The 21,536-nt window shown below is 38.9% G+C and overlaps 1 protein-coding gene across 19 annotated transcripts in view; it reads right to left on the reverse strand.

Moving 5' to 3' along the window:
* The window catches only part of MCTP2 (multiple C2 and transmembrane domain containing 2), a 259,511-nt gene that overhangs the window by 117,295 nt on the left and 120,680 nt on the right, over positions 1-21,536 (reverse strand). For 18 of the 19 annotated variants that reach the window (XR_014260390.1, XM_082449078.1, XM_082449070.1 and 15 more), the window contains 4 exons: positions 16,710-16,874; positions 14,298-14,428; positions 4,808-4,994; positions 2,034-2,127 (listed from right to left, as the gene is read on the reverse strand). Coding sequence is in view for 18 of the 19 variants with exons in the window: in XM_082449078.1 (XP_082305204.1) it covers positions 2,034-2,127; positions 4,808-4,994; positions 14,298-14,428; positions 16,710-16,874 (577 nt within the window). In the remaining variant the exon portion in view is untranslated. Of the gene's footprint in view, positions 1-2,033; positions 2,128-4,807; positions 4,995-14,297; positions 14,429-16,709; positions 16,875-21,536 lie in introns of those variants that run through there. The other variant, XM_082449069.1, reaches the window with a different exon arrangement.

A 21,536-nucleotide genomic window follows, 5' to 3' on the forward strand; every position in this document is an offset into this window, starting at 1 on the left:
AACCTATAAAGACCATTAGACTGTGAAATTTGATTCTAAGAATAAAGATCGATATGGTCTAAAGACATGTTTGGCTAATGACAAGGATCTTTGCTTCAATTCAGAAGAGTGATGATTTTCTCGTAAATAATACAGAGATAGTAAAACACCAGGGCATTTAGCTAAATCGCTTAGCATTATTTGGTTTCTAACCACTGCTTTTTGTTAATGGAATCCTCAGGTACTCACCACCTTCATCCACTCCAAAACTATCTACTGAATATCTTGAATATAAAGAAAATGACAAAAGGGTAGCATTTTGCCCCAAAATTATTCTTCTGAAAAGTGGGTTTTGCCTTATCGTCTGATCTTTATAAAAACTTCCATTTTCCAGGTTTCTCTCCTATACACTTTAATAGTCAAAGTACTCTTTGGAGAATTCACATTGGCCTGAAACAACCTCCATCAATCCTAGTTTTGGGGGTGCTTTATGGAAGTCACCTGATAGGAAGCATAAAATAAGGTAAGTTTTTTAAAAGTATTTCCACATATGGATGTAGTTGTACACAAGCCTTTTAAAAAAATGTTTAATGCATTTCAATTAGTTCCTGGCAAACACAAAATATACAACTACAGAAAGAATATTTGAAAATACTGCTTGAAAGCATAAATGAGTTCTTGGGGCCTGAGACAACGTTTACTGAGACATCAACAATCACAGATTCAAACAGTGTTGTATCTAAACACTGAGATGAAAGTAAAACACAATTTGCTCTGGAAAACTGGTCGATAACTCTACATGTGCTTTAGTGATGACAAAACTACTTCTGTCAAAGGCACATGAAACGTCTGAATTAAGCGTTTTCATAAACTGTAAGTTTCAAAAGGAAAATTTCTAAATCAATCTAAGACTATATAAACATTTGCAAGTAAACTGATGAATATTACAAGTCATTACTGAAGTATTTCATCCACAACCCTGAGAATTAATATATTCATATTGCTGAAAAAGCATTTTTGGATATACTCACTGGGCATTTCCTTAAAATTGAGATCACCTTATTTGGGGGGGCTTATAGAGTAGTGATTTCCATTGGTTCATTTTTTGAAGGAGGGTGGGGAGAACTCTTTTTTTAAAACTAAGTTCATATATCCCATCATTTTTGTAATATAAAGTGCTTCTAATTAACATTCTCGTTTCCAGAGTTTGAGCTACCTCAAACTCAGAAGTTCAGAGGTTACACAAATACAGAGAGTAGACCACATTCTAAAATTATGATATAACAACAACAACAAAAATGCACTACTGCATTAATAGATAGATCCATGTTGTATAATAGCCTTCATATTCATCAATTTACTTGGTAAATAGCATCTGTCATATAGGTGCTTAAATTGTTAGTCAGTACAAGGGGGTAATTCAGCAATGAGGCAATGAGTGGAGATCAGGCATCCTCTGATCATACACTGGAACGTTTGGATTACTCTCCTCATAGTCAAGCATAATTCAGCACAAAGCATGTCAGTTCCAGCCTCTGTCTATAAGTTCCAGGTAGTGAAACACCAAGAGAAATTTTGTATAAAACAATGGCAGTGGCAAAGTGGTTCCATGGCCAAGACTTTGGTTACTGTTACAGAGAAGTGCCAGCCAGCCAGATTTAGGACCCTGTGAAGAATAAAACACTGTCTGCACACAGCACTGCAAGAGAAAAGGCAAGAAGTCAAATCTGTCTTCTGAGGTCCTATAGAAAAGCTTCATCAAACATTTAACAAATAAAGAAGTCATGACACGAATCAACCACAAATATCTTTGAAAGCTAAATGGACTAGCACATTATCTAATCGTAGTAAAATTACTTGAAAAAGATAATTTTGCAAAAAATGTGAAGTGAGAGAACTTGTTGTCTGCACCTTTTTTTCTTCTGTGACTCTGTCTGAAAGAGTATGATTGCTCTGTACATGCTTCTACTTAGTAAAACATTTCACTCTGCCACCGGATCATTTCAAAGCAGGAAATAAATAAAAATGAATAAAAAGATGAAACTTTTCTATACCTGAGAAATCTGCTGCTAAGAGATCTACCGCCTTTAAAACCTTCACTTGTAAAATGCCGACGTCCTTCATATTTTTCAGGGAGTTCTGTAAACACTGGGGGGAGAAAAGTAGATCAGAAATGAACATAGCTTTCTGATATACTGTTTAATGCCAAAAAGTCCCTATAGGAAGTACCTTCTAGATTTATCATCATCTATCTCATGCAATGCTAAGAAAAGTTCCAATGCGCATTGCATCAGTCAACAGGAAACTTAGGCATTTGCAGCAACCAGATTAAAAGTGACTGAGAATTAATTAACTCCCCTTTCAAAATAAACAAATTACAAAGCACATGCAATCTACTTTTAACATCACCCCCTGGTGACAGTACAGACATCCCACCGGGAAAATGGGTGTAGAACTACATTCATTCTCTTTTCCCCCTTTCTCTTCAATGAAACTTTTAAATCACCCGAAAAGGCAACATTATTCTGACCTAGTTAGAACAAACTTTATGGATATCAGAGGACTAAACTTGGACTCTTCGTAGACACTTATTACTACCAGAAAGAGAGTAGGGATGGAAATGGAATGAATTTTCTAGTCCATGTTACATCCAGCTTATTAGAGACTGAGCATCTAGTTCTGCTCTGTAATCACATTTACTTTCATTCTTAGTTTGCATGTGCCAAAGCTCTAATATATCTACTGATAATTCTTAAGCATGTATAGAAATATTTAGATGTCTACGCACATTGCATTCTTTAGAAATTGTGCATGAGATAAGAGATAAGCAAATAAATGCTCTTTGCATGCCTCCAAAACACATTTGCTGAAAAAGATGCTGCTTTCAAACCTTTGGATATAGTATTTCCGTCATCATTAGATAACTAAAAACCTGTGATAAGTGGACCCCAGGGATTTATGGAAGGGTAGTAAAATCCTTGTTATTTAGGCATTTCAGGAAAGAATAACAAAAGCTTAATAATAGCTAAGGTTTGCCTAAGGTAAACCTTAGGAAGCACCATTCCTAAGAACTTTTGGAAGTTGTTTCTTCAAACAGTATTTTCAATCTTAAAAAAAACAAACAGAAAATACTAGTGTTTAAGCTAAGATGGAAACATCTGAAATAAAGTACTTTCATAATTTAGAGGCAAAATGCCTTTGAAGATTACCTATTCTTAAAACCTAAAAAACAAATCCAGGAGTCTGGAACTTGTGTCTTGTAACACAGTATCTTTCCCTCTAGCATGCTGGTCAGCTCGTTAGCTACAAAAAAAACCAAAACAAAACAAAACACTTGACATTTTTATTTTGATTACTGGCTTTTCAAATCTCTTTTCAATGAGTACTCCTCGAATCCTGAGACATTATTCAAAGCAGTCATTATGATCTTACCTAATGTCACCTTATAAATGCATGACACTCCTCATGAATTTGGTAAATTGTGCAATTTATCCATGGGAAAGTTTGGGGAAGTGTTTTATTTTCATTTGCTTAACTAAAGTCATCAAAGAGAATATTAAAAGTGGATTTTGTCAAAACTTCTTTAGAGTACTTCAAACTTGCATGCAGAATCTTGTGTTGTCATTAAGATGTGTGGCTAGGCTTTGTACTCCTGAAGATAAAGGATTATTCAATTAATCAATACGCCTGCACAGTGAAGGAGTCTGGAGGCACTGAAGTTTATGCTGAGAATAATATTCCCATTAAATAGGGATTCATCTTTGCTTCACTTCCATGCCACTTTCCTAAAACATGCCTTTCGTGTGTGTGGCAATAAAATAAATGCATTGATTTACAAAGAAGATGGAATAAAACGAGTATGCAAATAAAGACACCTAGAAAGCCAGGGCACAAAAAATAATGACGAGAACAAAGCCATTTGATTTAAAAATGCTGAGTGGACTTTTAAGCAAATTGCAACTACTTAGGCAAAAATCACAAACTGCTCTTATTCAGGGTAGTATGGAATAAGTCTTTCGTGCCTGTCTACAGCTTGGCTTTGCTTTATGAGACACAAGCCCTTTCTCACTTGACCTTAAGAGGTTCTAGAAAAGTATCTACAACATGGCAAACATTAATATTTGGTTTTAAAAAAAGCGACTTTTGTGAACGTATATTAAAATTCCTAAAAATGATACAAATGAACTTACAATACAGAAACAGACTCACAGACTTGGAAAACAAACTTACGGTTACCAAAGGGGAAATGTGGTGGGGAGGAATAAATTAGGATTTGGGGATTAACATATACACACTACTATATATAAAATAGAAAATCAACAAGGACCTACTATATAGCACAGGGAACTATACTCAATATTCTGTAGTAACCTATATGGGAAAAGAATCTGAAAAAGAATGGATATATGTATATGTATAACTGAATCACTTAGCTGTACACCTAAAACTAACACAACATTGCAAATCAACTATATTCCAAAATAAAAATTAAAAAAATAAAATAAAATTCCTATTTACATATACAGACATGCTAAACAACCTTTTGCCCCCTTGAGGATTTCAATTTTCTCCAAAGAGATCCAGGATACTAAAAAATCAAATACCTTTTTTTTGGCTTTTAAAATAGGAAGGCAAACCCTAATCTACTGTCACCTTCTCACTAATGCATTAACCTCTAGGGCTGATGTCTTGTTTTACGAGACATACCATTAAACTTTGGACAAAGATCTCTTTGGAGGCAGTTTTTCAATTCATAGACTTTGTTTCAACTTACAAGTGGGGGTGAGTGCGGGGGTCAGGAGGGGGTGTAACAAGGCAAAGCACTCACGAATCGCTGGGCGATCTGCTTTCTCTCGCTGGGATCTGCCAAGGGGCACACACACAGATCTGAGATGGAGACTCCTGCACAGGGCGTGAGGGTGACCAGCATCCGGAGCGTCCCCAGGCAGCTCTCCAGCGGCAGCTCCAGGCAGTTGGCTTGCTTCAGTGGGAGGGCTGAGATATCCACTTTACACCTGGAAAAGTTGCAGGAATCAGAGACAGAAAAGCCATTAACGTGTGGCAGCTGCTGAACCTCCAAAGCACCTGATTTTCATTTCATCCTCCCCATGAAACCTCACGCTGCCTGGGCAAGGGCTGGTTGAGTGGTGAAGGTTGCAAGGGCTCTCCTGGCTGCTAACACTCCATCCCAGCCTAACACACCCTGAATGAAGGAGAGAAAGAGATCAAGAAAAACAAAGAAAAGGCAGCATGGAGAAAGTGGCAAATGAACCGAGAAGCAGCAGATCTTTGACAAATAAGGTCTGCAGAAAAACGATGAGATCAAGAACTAGGAAGAAAAGAGTTTCAAAGTTTCAACACTATGGATGCCGGCTCTAGAAGGCTGCTCTGGGCTGCTCTTGGCTGGTCTTCTACCAGCAAAGAGAATAAGAGACATTGGTTCAAAAAAAGAAGAAAAGATAGGAGCTGTGCAAGCGGGAGAGGGTTAATGGAGAAACCATTTTCTTCTAGATTAATGCCGACTGGCGAGTTTTTATTTAAAGAAATGTGTTAAGGTGTTTTCCTAATAGGCATAGCTCCACAGGATTTCCCCAGGTGGGCTTCTGTTAGACAAATGGAGCGTGAAGTGCTACTGATTGATCCCATTTCGGCAGCACTGCCAGAAAAGGCTGCACCCATCTGCTATCAATTGCATGTTTTCCGCCTCTTAACAGTCAATGTTCTGGCGATGTTGAAAACCTCAAACGCATTTAAATACAGAAGCAAACACCCATAAGGGGGGGCTGAGGTGCTAAGCCATTTATTTGCTTTAACACGAAAAGTCTGGGATTGCCTGGACCACATTTGCTTTGTTTATGTGCAGGTAGGTGAGGTAGGCAGGGCTGAGTAGAGTGAGGGAGGGTAGTGTGTGGTTTTCATTCTCATTTGCCATCTCTAGTTTTTGAATAAGATGACTATTCAAGACGTTATTAAAAAATGGAAGCACGGCCTCAGAATGTCTGACAGGAATGGATTCTTACCCTTAATCATCAATGGACTTTGTAAGTTTGCAGATAATAGGAAATAGGTAAACTTTATATATAAAGCAACGACAATTTTGAGCCACATGGATATGGAAAAAGTTCCAGTTTAATAAATTTAAAAGAAAGCTTGCAATCCCTTCCCCCAGAAATATCAATATTAAAGGTCTATACCAGCTTTTACCACAGAATAGAATTAATAGTGATATGTACCTATAAAATTAAACGTATGTGGGTATTTACTTCCTAATTACCAAAAGCGATTCCAGTTACTAGAAGAGGTGGCAATTAGAGCTTTTGCATGAAATAAATTCATCATTTCTACTGGAAACACGTTAAAATATATATATATATATATATATATATATTAAATAACCCTCTAGGATTTGAATCAAAACAATTTTTTTTTCTGTACAATAAGGGATATTTCAAAGTTAAAGTTCACTACTGTGAAAAGAGGGGTTAGTAAATATTTTTATTTCATGAGCAAGTATGTAAATGGGGAATTAATTTTGCTTGGAAAGAAAGAAATGTCAAGTGCTTTAACTGTGCCATTTCTACAAAACTAAGTACCCGCAAATTCTGAACAAGTATAGCAGTAGTTCACCTGCTTAGGAACACTTTGCTAAGCATTATTTTCCACTGTTATGTACACTTTCATTTCATAAACCTCTTTCTTACGGAAAGATGAATGATCCGAATTTGTAAGACTTTTCTCTGGTGGTCATCTTCATTAGTCCAAAGTAGCAATAACCTATTTATGACACATTCATTTTAATATCATTAATAATGGCATTTTTGTCCTTTGAAGTTTACCTTTTTGTTGTGGTGGTGGTTTTATTTATCTTCTGAACAAAGGAAAAGTTACAGGCTCTCTGAGAGCAAATAATATTTGGGAGTCAAAAATGATGTATAATGAGGCAATAATAATTTTTTTCTTGGATAGTTCAAAACGGACCTGACAGTAATTCTAAAAAGTCATCTAAAAAGACTGTAAGCAATATTAGCATATTTACAATAACTTTGCACACTCTCTTCCTGACTGTCTAAAGGCACAGCTTACTTGAACAGAGCAGTATATTAATTTAAACAAGTGTGAATCACATCCCAGATGAAATGCAAACTAAATATTGAATTTTGTCTCAGAAATTACACATTTTCACAAACTTTTCAGTCATTTCTGCCCACTGTGAAACTTTTCCACCTATCTCAGTTTTAAAGATTATTTCGATAACGAAGAAAGAAACCCTGCACAGAACATAGCCTTGCCTATTTCAGATAAAAGAGCCCCATAAACACCAGATGGGGGATTTCAGGACAAACTTAATGGATTCTACGTTCCCAGTTAACTAATGAGTGAATTCAATCAAATACTTACTTTTACTTTCTTAGTGACTTGAAAGAGCAAATTAAATTGATACATAGGCATCAGGTCAATCAAAATTAAACCTTGATCCTTCTGCACATAGATTATGACCCAGTTTCTTAGGGTCCCTGCCCCATCATATGAATTAATTGATTCTTAAAACACTGATGTCTTTAGTCTTATGAATTAATGTAAAGCTACCTTCTCCCTAGTGTTAACCACCCGCTCTAAGGATGACGTTCTATAAACTTTCTAGAACTGAACTGCTCTATCCACCTGGCTTCCCCATTCATTTTCACATTCTGGAAGAAAGAAGGAAAGACGGGAGTAAGAAGAAATGAATCTCATACAAAACCCTTTCCTCCAGGCCTCCCATTTTTCTCTGTTTCAATCTCAGTCCCCACGGCTTCAGCTCATCCTCACATCTGAAGGAGAACCAGAATGTTCGGGAGGTTAGCCAGAGGCTGAAGAAATATTTACATTAACCCCAAGCTAGGAACTAGCTTGTATGATCAGCAAAAGCAGTAGAAGAAAAAAAAAAAAAATGTAAGGACTTTTCTTCCAGAATTTCAGAATACTTTTACCACAAGACTCATTGAATCTTCTAAAGAAAGGTTAAGTATCATGTAAACTAAATGGCTTTCTTTAGGCTCAAGTAAAGATAAATCCTCTAAAATCTTTAAGATATAATCATTCTGAAATATATTCATCAAAGACATGTTTAATATAAAAAATCTTGAAAGGAGACTCTGGGCTGCTTCCTTAATTTTCTATAGGGTACCAGATTCTACCCTGAGAAAGTACTAAATGATTTGGTCAGTCTCTTCATTCTTTCTCGTTGCTACTGAAGCACTACAGAATCTGCTGTTCTTTCCCAAGGCTTTCTGTTAACTGTTTAGTTACCAGTTCCGGGAAAAGTGCAGGGTTGGCCCCTAAGAATGCCTAGGAGAAGAGATCCAGCCCAGCTTCCTGGGCAAATCAAAACTCTTCCTCCTCCTCCCTTCCTTCTCATTCTTATAAACAATACTTGCTCACTCATTGATTCCAGAATTTTACAGGTGTTGTTATATATTCTCTTTCTCTTCCATTTTGTATCCCCTAAGTTTCTTCCCAAACTCTACCCAAATGGCAACCTTATATGAGCACTGATGAAAACTGAGCTTACTACTATGGATGCAAATTTTCTTTGAAAAATAAACTCAGTTTTCAGATATGTGGTTTAAAAGGCTCTCATAATGAATGTTCCAATTATCATTAAAAATCACACCAACATTAATAAGTGATAGGCACTAAGACCATTTTTTCTGTGAAGGGCAAGACAGTAAATATATTTTTAGTTTGTTGGCCACCTGGTCTCTGTTGCAACTACTCAACTCTCTTCTTGTAGCATGAAAGCAGTAATAGACAATGTACACAAATGAACAAGACTGTTTTCCAATAAAACTTTATTCAAAAACAAGCAGCCATCTGCATTTGGCCCATGGGCCCTAGTTTGCTGACCCCTAACCTAGAGAAATGCCAATCATTCAGCTGTGGTGAATTATAGAGATGGAAGTATTTAAAAATTTTTTCCCAGGTTGGTAGCTGACAGTACAAACACACTGATAAAGGTATCAAGAGATACTGACCTAAGAACAATTTAAAAGAAAAAATAACTTTTAACTCACCATAGCCCACGAGACTCTGGCCGACATATCTAAAGACATGTTTGTTAACAAAAACCGATAAAGCAATAAAACTTATAAAACTGTTCTTCTATCTGAGGAAACAATGTGGAAAACACGTGCTCAGGGCATCCATGTAAAACACATGAGTAATGAGCACTAGCAAATTAGGTCTATTCCCGTGGCATCATGTGTGACTCCACAGGCAAGGGGAGTGACCACATTTGGGCCATCATTCAGCAGGTGCTACACGCTGGCCCTTAGGTGACCAGGAAATCCTCATTCCAAAGTCAGAACTTAGACCATTCAGTCCAAAAGAGCTCCACTACGAAAACAAGCTTTGCATTAGGAACATAAAGTAGCAGAGCACTAATGCATCTGTGTCTAGCCAGGAGCCACTGTTGTTCATCTGCAGCTCATGGAATCCGATGGTTTTGTGACCTCACTTCTGCCTTCCTCTCTAGTTTGATCGCATGACATCACCCACCCTTCTCATCCCTTTCAAGTTTCTCAGAATGTGTTCTCCCTCCTCTCTAAGTCTTTGTCCATGTGGTCCCATCTTCCTGGAAAGTTCTTCCTCCTTGTCAGGCTAACCACCACTCATGTTACAGGTCTCAGTTTAGACTCTCTTCTTCCAGGAAGCTGCCCTTCCACCCCCAAGACGCTGCCCACAACCTAATGCCTGAGGACAGAATCCACCTCCGAACCCCCAGCACTTGGCAGGATGTCTGATACACGACATGCTCTACATTTGTTCAATAAAATGAATGAACAAACAAATGCATCCCAGTGGCAAAATAAAATTCCAAGTCAAAAGCTCCAAATTATAAAGTCAGTGTTTTTTTGGTTAACCAACTAAATATTCTGTAGTGTCTATTTCCTCCCCTACCTAAAGAAAGGGAAATAAATATATGTACTAGGTGCCTCCCAGATTGAAAGGCCTGTAGTTCTATTCACCTGGAGGAAACAAGGACTAAATTACTTTTTTTTTTTTTTTTCCTCTGCAAGCTTTTTTTTTTCTCTGCATATATTAAAGCCAGCCCCTCTGGCCCACAGGCAGTTAATGTGCTGATTTAGCGTTGTTTCTGACCTCCTGTTTCTGTCTTTCTCCATTAATCCCACCGCATTTTAATGTTTTAATTCCAACACATAATTTTACCATATCAGTCAGCCAAACCTGCTTAAGTTCCACTTGCCATGATAGCTTTTAACCTCTTATTCATTACCATAATTCTATGCTTTATATTATAGACTGGTCAGCTTTTCACTTAAATGCAAGGGGAAGAAAAGGGTGCTAGAGTTTTAAAAGCTGTACATCTCAGAGGCTAAGGAAGGGGGTGAACGGGAAGAAAATGGCGGCTGCGTCATGCCTGGTTGTAAGAGCAGATCAGCGACATGGGGTGCAGACTGTCCAAAGAAATCCTCTAGCCCTGATTCTCCTCTGCACCAGAGTCACCAGTAAACTGGTAGCACGTCAGAGTCACTTTCTGAGGCACCGCGTGGGGCTGAGGATTGGCTCTGAGGCAGCCCAGTTAAAATGAGCTTGTGCATTCTCATTCTCAAGTTTCCAAACTAAATTAAGTCTAGAATATTCTGTGACAAATTAATCTCCGGAATCACAGGGAAATGTAAAATATACTTTAAGAAAATGATACGATCACGTTGAAATGGCACAGGTTGACAAGGGGGTTAATCTGTATTTCTACTCTTGCCATTTTGTTTAAAAGTTGGGGCAGGTTATATTTAGCTTTATTTCTTACTCCTCCCTAAAAATTCTCTGTCTCTAGACCACTGATAGACTCAAAAGACTGGCTTTTTTTGGTCCATGAACAAACAGCTGAGTTAGTAGGCACCCTGGTCTGGGAGGGGTGTTGGATTTGCCCAAGCACCTTCATCTCACCAGCCCTGACTTCCTCAGGAGTTACCTGTGGCTCAGTGGAAGCCCACAGGTGCACCATGACACAAGGGATTTCAGAAAGTTCCCCGTGACTCAGGAGAGCCTGGGGGAGGCTGGCTACCGGGCAGGGGTGGGCCATGCCTGAACCATCACCAAGCTAGCAACCCACCAATGCCAACGTGATTTCTCTTCACATGACTGACCACTACTCCAGCTTTCTGTCCACAGCTACAAAACCCAGTATTGTTCAGGCTAATAGACACTGCTCAGATCTCCAGTCAACGAATGTCCTTCCCACCATGTCTTGGAAGACAGTCACGGCTCACTTCTACCAAAAAATTTAAAAAATGTCTCTCCTGTTTTGAAGAAACAAAAATATGCTGAATTTTAACTGGTGTTTCAGTTACTTAAATGACAGAATTTTAGTTGCAAATGTTGTGGGGATCTATAGTTACCATCCAGAAAAAAAATCTCAAAATTAATAGGAATAATAATAGCTACCAACAAGAGACATTGTTGCCAATTGCCATGATGACCTGCAAATTGGTGGAAAACCCCATTACACAAATAGAAAACCACAAGGAAAGTCACTGCCCAAGGTCACGCAGCTAGCAAACGCTGTGGTTACAAGCCAGCCCAGGAAGTACAACTCAAAGGCTGGTGTTCCTTCCCTCACATCAAACTGCCTGGCAGAGGACTTTCTTAGGCCATGCAGAACTTTAAATTACTAGCATCAAGGTGTTATCCAAACACAAAATATGAGACAGGTCTGAGGACAGTTATGACTCATTCAACATTGTCAAAGACGCTTCTCATGCAAAAAGGTATTTCCCAACAGTTGGGAGATAAAATAACTGAGCCTTAGAATTACAACAAAGAACAGGAAAACAGTAAGTGAACATTTTTAAATAAGAAGGAACAGTAAGTAACAGGTCTGTGATACGCATATGCCAGCACAATCTCTCTTTTAACTCTGACAAGTATGTATTTTAGGGTAAGTCTCACCCCACCTGGAAGTTCACTCAGGGTAATGCTGTGTAGCCAACTCCCAAGAGATACTTTTGTTATCTTTTGTACCTTAGGAGAGGAAAAAGGAAAAGGATACCAAAAAAAAAAAAAAAAAAATCCTTTAAAATCCATGAAAAGGAAGGACAGAATGACCACTGGGGCAGGTATACGTCTAAGTTACAAACAGGAAACAGCTCAAATAATAAATGAAGACCCAAATGACAAAACATGGCATAAGAGGGACATCTCCAATTATTCTTTGTGTCTGTAAAGAAACTTAACACTCATTTGGAAAAGCGTTTCCTATTATGTGAAGGAAACATAACAGCACAATGACATGCAGAATGAAAGGCCATTATTTTCTGCACCTACTAAAATAACACGCTGGCCATCCATCACTGGGGGCCCAAATTCCCACCATTCAGATAACGCTTTGGGACACAGAGTTCTCTGCATTTGTGCATTTACGTGACTTATTCCTGCTCTGCTGGCTAGCACAAAGTTTCTGATCCTCCTACCATGGGTGTTGGCAGGGCACTGGGGTGTCACGGTGGTGGCCAGGGTGGGAGACACTGGGAAGACTCTGAGGTGTCTCAGTTACCCCATGGTGTTGGGGGGTGGTGGTTGGGGGGAGACTAGTAAGGCATCTGACAGGCAAAATCTGTGAAATGATTGACCACAGGAAGACCTCTCTCCTGGACTGGAGAGTGTGACATGACCTAGTTTGGTACCCAAAAACACAAACCTGGCCCTGGAGATCTCCAAGGAAGCACGGCTACTACCTGCTAGAGCAGCACAGAGCTGGGGACGAGAGGGCTGTGCAAAGCAATGCAACCAGGGCCACGACACGTGCAGGGAAAAGCACCCATGTCTCAGTCCGTGGCAGTGCTGCTCTCCTAGCAGGTGTCTGGACATGTGTGCATGAGCTGTCAGTGTGTGTGTGTGTGTGTGTGTGTGTCTTCCACAGGATAACTGGGGAATGTTGCTGGCATCAGGTGGGTGAGAGCCAGGTTTATTAGGCACCTGGAACATGCCCGGCCGTCCCATGAGACAAGGTGCCTCTGCTGAGAAGCTTGGGCCTCCGAACTCCCACCTGTCTATCTCAGGAGGAGCCACTGAGGTGGGACAGGGTAACGGCAGCAAAAAGAGCTGACGTTCCGTGCACCAGGCTCCGCTAAGTGTTTTACACAGAAAAAGCACTGCATCAGGTATCGGGTTCGCTGGGGCTCATCCCATTTCTGCCCCTAAATTCCTTGCTGATGGAAAAATATGACTTCTCTGGGCCTCTGGACTTCCTCAACTATAAAATGAAGGCGTTCTACTGGATGAGTGTTTTCAATCTTTCATTTTCAGCAGTAAACTCTTCCCTCGAATGGAGCTCTACCAATGTAGAGCACAGGTAAAAGTGGAGATGCTCTGGCTTCAGGAGACCCCCGTTCTCCAAGGGTGACCCCAAGGCATCTCCCTGAACCCAGGGTTCCAGAGAACTTGGTTTGAAAAAGACCACAAACAGCTGTTGAGAGCCCTTTAAATGCTTCTACTTAGGATTGGTGGACAAATTGTATGTATATGGGCTGAACAAAAGGCAGTGGTTTGGTGGGAAAAACTTGGTCTTTGAAAACACAGAATCCTGACTCTCGCACTCGCTGCTCTGAAGTCTACAGCGAAGATGTCTGCAAACCTCTTGCACTCCATTTCCTCATCTATAAAACAAAAATAATACCGCGAACTTGCAGGGCTATCAGAAAGATCAGAGATGTATGCTTCCACCAGCATCTCCTTCATGCTTAAACTGGAGCAGCCACAGTGCAGGCACAATTGCATTTAACTATATTCTTACTACAATCCTATAAGAAAGCTATAGTACTTACAGTATTTTTCGTTATGTACGAGTGAGCCCATCAATTAAGTTGGGAAGGTCCAAAGTAAAGAAATAAAACAAATCTGGCCTCAATAGATTTCATTATGATTTGCCACAAAGTTCATCAAGGACACCGAAAAGTTTCCATCAATTTGGGACACCTAGCTTCACAGTGTTACTAAATTATATGGTATTTCACTAAGTAGCAAAACCCAAATCATAGGGTGCATTGGACATTTATACCAACATTTCCCAAAGAGTCTGAGATGGTATATTATCTTTCTTTAGAGAATTCCTGGCACATACAATTTTCTTCTGTTGTAATCAATACTAAATTAAAAAATTGAAAAAACTTTCCCCAGGTTAGGGTCCAGCTAACTTATGGCTCCTTGCGGGGTGGGGATATGAGGTTTTATTTTAAGCTCAAACAGATAAAGATATTCCCTCAGACCAGCCTCATGTAGACACATCTCCCACCGTTTAGAAAGCAGAGCAGACTCACGTGCCCAGACGTTCCTCGTGCTTTTTGCTGTCCTTTCCCCACACTTCAATGTCCAAAATGCCCATCCTGTCAGAGAAGTAGTGAAAGTCAAACTGTTCCTGCCACTGCGGATTTGCACTCTTACACAGTGTCTAGAAAACATGCAGTTATAATATTTATTTTCTTAAAATGGCATTCATTGCTACAGCAACTACACATTCATTTCATTTCTTAAACAGCAGGAGATCATAATTATGGTTACGATTGCTCTTATAAAGTTAAACTTTTCTTTTTGGAAACGAAAGGGACTTCAAGGTTTCGGGAATTGGCAAAACATCATACTCTTTTAGCTGACTCCCCAGATTCACTAATTTATCCACCAAATTTGGAGAAACACTGTTATCCCAAAAGAAACCGTAAATTTTATATATATAAAATACATACTTTTGATATATATATATTTATTATATAATATTTATTACACACACACAATAATGACTATTGAGATATGCTCTCTATACAATATCATATCTCAATAGACATTTTACAGTTGTTCTCTCTTACAAAAGATACTACTAATTGGTTAATCAAATGGAAGTAACATTTTTATTGGCACATCCATTCAGCGCTGGCGTAAGAACTATGTGAATTAACAGTCTGGGGTCTTAATTAACATCTGTCAGATGCATTACATGAGAAACCCGTAACCTGTAGGCCGCTGCCTATTTTTATATCCAAGTTTACTGAATCCAGTCACTAGAATGAGAGGAAGACTATGAAATTCCACTGCAGCCAAACCTAAAGGTTAACAAACGTGGTCTGAAAACTCCACAAGTGTTCCTGTGTTCTCCGAGAGTGATTTCAAATTGCTTGTGTGTTTGATTCATGGGCAGGACTTCCATTTTTGTTTCATTTACACAGAGATTCAATTTGTGAATAAAAAGTGAGCAAAAACGCAGGCCACTAAGAATCAGGACCTCAGGGCCAACTATTAAATCCTGGGGCCAAGTATCCCCGTGTGAGAAAACAGGGACTGCTCAGACCTCAGCTGCAGCCAACATCACGTAACATCGTTTACGCTGTTTTTCATCATCATTGGGCTTAAATATAGCAGATCACAGCATTTTGAAACCATGAAGAAAAAAAAAAACCTATTAGACCACAAATTAAGTGCAATATTCCCCAAGGGGGAACGTAGCAGATACTGGACTAATTCTACACTTCACCTTAGTCTAAAAGGGTACGTGTGCTTAGTGATGAATAATTTTTCTATAAATCCTTACCCTGACCCTGGATCGTTAAAGGAATCTTAGTGGAGAGCTTTGGTCATCCTGGATATACTCACTGTGAAGTACAGCCTAAAACTGCCTGGTTAAAATAATTATCTGTATATTTCTGCTGTAACTTGTCTTCAATTTTCTGCATTTCTTATAATAAACGATTCTTCAGTATGAGCTTCAATCCTCTACTCCTTGTGCTGGAGTAAATGACATTTCATATTTGATTTTGCACTGAAAATTGTGCAGCAGAGAAAACCTCTTGCCCCCCTAAATCATTTTCTAACTAGTCTGCTTCAGTTAAGTCCTCTACACTAGAAAGCCCAAACTGCAAATATCCTCAGGCCTATTTTCAAAATCTTCCACTGATGTTTTTCTTCCTATGTGGCTTTTGGCAAATGACTTAACTTTCAAGTACCCTAGTTCCCTCAATCCATAAAACATAGGAAATATTTCTGTCTGACAGTTATGTAAAACTAATTAATTACCATGGTTTGGAGACTAGTGTTTTTGAAATAAAAACCACACCAAATTACTGAGATTAAAAATTAAATGGAAGTTGGATCAGCAGAATAAGATGATTGATTTTTAAAGACGGCTAAAAAAAGCCATTACCTTTGGTCAAAACAAATCACTTTTAATACTTTTTAGATAGTTTAAAAAATCACAGCAAAAAAATCCCCAGCAGCACTAGATGTCTATTTTTAGTGTTCATACCAACAAGTTAGAGAAAGCCCAGAGTACATAATTTTGAAAACATGTTTAGTTAACTCAAATATTTTAATCCAACTATAACATAGTATACCATTTTCTTTTTATACGATTTTGAACGCATTTAGTAATCCTTTCCCCTCATTCTCTGAAACATAGTTTGCTTATTTTCAAAACAAAAATAAGCCATGCATTCAAATCTATTACTTAATAAGCTTTCTCTAGCTCCAGTTTAGTATATTAAAATAGATTATACTAAGCAATCAAATACCCATATTAATAGACTGCACCTATACAATTATTTTGTTTTCTGGGATGCTCCTAATACAGTTAGGAGGGTTAAAAATAAATTCTGTTCTTGCAAAGTTTAGAGTGGGAAAACATTTCTTTTCCATTGTTTTAATCTTAAAGATATTGTTCTACTTAAGGAACTGACAGAACTTACCTTACTTTTATACCTCTGATCTCCCAGTTTTAACTGGACAAACATCGCTGTCATGCTTCCTCCTGAGACATTCTTTCCTTCCAACAAAGTTATACTTATAATCCCGTTCCAGAGTTGGTTCTTTTTCAAGGACTCTGAGAGCCGGAGGTTGCGTATCAAAGAGGGCTAAAGCAAAAAATAAAGATAACATATAAACTTGCTGATAATTCTTGAGTGTGACTTTGGTGATCAGAGGAATTCCAGCTTTCAATATTTGATTAGAAATAGCACTCCCTGCCTGGTAAAAGTGTTAATATTCTTCACTGGCTTTGCAAACCTGCAATCACAGTTATGTGACTTCCTTCTCAAGCATTGGACTTGAAACATATAGCAAAGCATGAATTCGAACAACACTTGCATTTGGCACTGGCCTGTACTCCCACCTAGATGTGCTCTTTGGTAGGAATCCTTCAGCTGGGCCTTTGGCTATTTTAATAGTAGGAAGGGAAGAAAGGCATTCTGGGAAACAGAGATATAAGAACCAGGCATTGCTTTTCAGGGAAACAAAATACCTCTGGGCATTTAGAAATTATGGTTTTGAATTTATCCTTCACACTTGAATCTGTCCCCACTTCCCTTTATTCCTTGGGCTACAACTAAAAAGCCTAACACCACTGTGAGATCCACAACTCCAGATAGAGCCCGTAATCGGCTAGCCAGCCAGATGAGCTTTCCAGAGGGAAGGCTGCATAAAGAACACTGCCCTATGGCTGGGACCCAGTAGGGGTTCAGTAACTTGTTACCTTATTTTTTTTTCCTTTTCTACATTGTATTACTCACACACATCTTAAACAGAATATAGAAAAAGGCAAATATCCCCTATTATTAAATTATAAAGAGGCCAAGCACACTTTATTTTTAATTTCCATTATGTAAATTTTCGAACATACACAAAGATAGAACAACAAACCTCCATGTGCTTATTCATCAGATTCGACATTTCATCAACCTTATTTCACCTATCCCTTCACTATTTTTTTTTTTTCTGCCTGAAATATTTGAAAGCAAAATCCTTGTTTGTTTTTACATAAGCACCATGCCATGATCACACTCAACATAAGTAACCATGATTCCTTTAATACTGTTAAATGCCCTGAAGGTCTCAACAGTGTCTTTTTATGGTTAGTTTGTTTGAGTGAGGATCTCCCCGACACGATCTGCAGGCTGCATTCAGTTGGCGGAGTTCATTCACGTTCTCCGTTCAATAAGTGAAATGGCACGAGTGTGGACGGCTTGATTTGAGGGAGAAATAAATGGGCTGAAGAAGGTAGATGGTGTCGAGTATCATAGTAAAGCAATGAACTTCTAACACTATATATTCATTCCTGTCATCTGCTCACTCTATCTTCGAGATCATTTAGGCATCAATTTGCTCAGTTTGATGACCAGTTAGTCACAATTTATCACAATAGACGGTATGTCAGTGCCATGTTAATTACACGCCAGCTTACCTCATCCAACACAGGTCACTCCACCACCCTTAATAAATGATGCAATAATGCCAAGTGTTTGGATCATTTTATGATTTCCTTAAACAAAATACTTTTAAGGAAATCTGTACTCCCAACTTCATATCTGTGTGGCTTTTCTCTTGAAATTGGAATTTACACACATACACGCACACACACAAATGTACACACACACACACACAAATGCACACACACGCACAGGGGTTTGGAGGTGCTGAAACAGAGCAGGAAAGGGAGATGGGAAAATAAGTAATTTTTTTAAAAAAGAAAAAAACCCTCTCCTTTGGAAAACATGACCAATTCTTTCTCTAACTTCTATTTGCAGTTGGGTTGTGGACAGAATATATTCAATAATGAAGGTTTATGAAATAAAGTTAAGTAATTTTATATTTGCTAAAAACAATGCACACCATCACAATATATAGACAAATACATATATAAATATGTATATAATCTATATGTGTGCATACAGATGTAGATACACTTAATACATTCTCTAGCTTAGTAAGCACACGGGCTGAAAATTTCTATCTTTAAAAAGAAAATGAGATTTTGATTCATATATCCTGCTGCACTTTCCCTTTTTATGTTTTTTTCTTCTTAAAGTTTGACTTGCCAACCAACAAGCTGAAGCATGACCTGTCCCATGGCTATGCTTCAAAGTTCCGACAGATATATTCCTCCCTAAACACTGCAACTATTTCAAAATCCTTTTTATAAAGAAGGGAGTAATGTCCACAAGGGATCAAAGGGCATCCTACAGTCTGGCAATTGCCTAAGAAAAATGGCAGTGCTTCCATGAAATATGCCCTAAAATAATTTTGCGGCTTGGTATGTCCTAATTTCAAATTGGATGTTTATCTTGGAAAGGCTTCTAACTTGTCCATAAAACAGCCCCACTTAGCTCTATGAGCTCTGTGAAAATGGAATCCAAAGCTGGTTATTAAGGGGGCCCAGAGATAGGTTCCATATGGCGGAACAGCATGGGAGGGCAAGGCAAAAGGCCTACATCAGGCCCGGCTTGGCTGGAGCTCCTGATCTATCCACGGACACTCGTTGCATTACACTCTAACATCTGGATTATTGCTTGCAATGTCCCTGGGAAATATCCACTTTCCATCAAAGCCTTTATCTATCTCAGTCGGACTTTGAACATTTTAGTATTTAACACAGTCATGTTTGATGTGATGGACTTGCTCTTTGCTGTCCAAGATTTTTTTTTTTTTTTCCTTACTAAAAGCGGGGTAGGAAAAGAGACGTATTATTGCACAGTTCACAGATAGAAAAGGACACAGGACCATTATTCTACTTATTTCACCCTAAGTATTTCTGCAAAGCCCACTATAAGGTTATGTCCAAAAAAATGTTTCATTTGCAAGTGATGCAGTCTAGGATATGAGTATGAGTTTTAAGACGTTTCTTAACTACTTTCGCATTTCTCTTCCACCTTTGAGATTTGTGATGAGGCTTAAGAGCAGGGTCTGTGGTTGTGGGCGGCATCCAGCCCATCCCATGTGTGCTCTCATGCAGACCTGGGCTATCCAAATCTTTTGTGCTCCTCAAATGCTCCCTTTCTCCCCACCATAAATCGACTCCTCTGCACTCACTCTGTTAGCTCAATAGCTCAGGTTTTCATGACTGTGCCCGAGCCCTATATGTGAAATTTGTCATCTTAATGCAGTTTGGAATGTGAAAGGAGAGAAGGAAATGACACATCAGAAGGAGAAACCCACCCCACCTGAGCTGAAACAAACACCAGGAGATAGAGCAAAGCTTCTGGGTCCCGACCCTAATTTCTCAGCAGACATAATGGATAAAATACAGTACATCAGGGTTTTGTTATTTTTCTCCTTCCTCCCAGAGGGTCAGAACCTTTTACTATTTCTGTGTGGATTCATTCATAGGCTCTCTTCCTTGGCCCTCACCCCACCAAATCCACACCCAGAAAAAGTGACTTTCTTTTGAAACATGCAACTTAGTTATGACTAGTGAAAACAAGGTGTGATATTTAACTTAGAAACATATTAGCTTTTGTAAAAATGAAACAGATTCCAAAACATTAATATACTTCCAGGTCACGAAAATTTCACAGGAAGGAAGGGAAGAAAGGGAGAAAGACTGAAAGTATAGGCTGTGGAGCGTCTGCTCACTTCCAACAGGTGCAGAATTCTCAGGAGTTTTTGATCTAGGAATAGACTCTCAAAACAGTGAATAGATTTTCCTTCCTGGAACATAAAAAACAGATTGTAGCTAGGCGACATGCATTATTTGAGGATTTTGGCCAAGCAGCATGCTGTGAAGACAGCAATGTGGACTCCAGTACCCCGATTCCTGGCGTGGCTACAAAGGAAACCCTGGGATAGTGGACATGTCAGCTCGATGCCTCCTGTCCGTTCCAAGCCAGGAAGAATAGCAGAGAGGTCAGGAGTAAAGAAGGATCCTGATAGGATGGCACAGAGTCCAGGAGCTGGGGCCATAGCCTGCAGTTATCAAAAGCAAAGCAATGTTATATTCAGTGATGCCACAGTCCATAACTAACTATGCCGACCAATACCACAGGGTAACAATTCAAATCACTCCCTTGGGTGACAAAAAACACCAAAACGTTAAAAAAATTAAAATTAAAAATAGGGGCGGGACTTCCCTGGTGGTCCAGTGGTTGAGGCTCCGTGCTCCCAATGCAGGGGCCCCGGGTTTGATCCCTGGGCAGGGAACTAGATCCCACATGCATGCCACAACTGAGAGTCTGCATGCTGCAACTAAGACCTGTTGCAGCAAAATAAATTAATAAATAAATATTAAAAAAAAAATAGGGGCATTGAGAAAATGTTTTTTACAAGATTTTTGTACTAGGCCTACCTTACTTGTGCCAATTACTGTATGGGTATGTTTTAGATCATCTCAGTGATGGAGATTTAAAAGTATGAGTTCCGATGTTGCCAATCCATCTTATTTTGACTCTCATTAATTATTTTTCCTGAGTCATTGTGAGAAAGGAGGGAGTCAAGGAGACAAATGCATGAAAAAAAAAAAAAAGGAACTAACTTTGTAAGCAATATGAGGAGTAAAGCAAGATTCCAACTATGTTGGCAATGCTTAGAAAAACTAAGGGAGAACATTCAGTCTATAAAAGGTTTCCCTGAAATATTCCTTCCAAGCTTTTTCAACATGTAAAACTACTGCTCATTGTCAACAGCTTTTATAGCATGACATGAGAAGATCCATACGTTCATACAACAGGCTTCCAGAAAGCTGCTACTCGACAGCTCCGTATATCATCTGAAGAGAACCCTGTAGGCATAAATTCTCCTAGAACTAC

This window comes from Balaenoptera physalus (assembly GCF_965194825.1).
Source record: "Balaenoptera physalus genome assembly, chromosome: 2".
NCBI classification, from domain to species: Eukaryota; Metazoa; Chordata; class Mammalia; order Artiodactyla; family Balaenopteridae; genus Balaenoptera; species Balaenoptera physalus.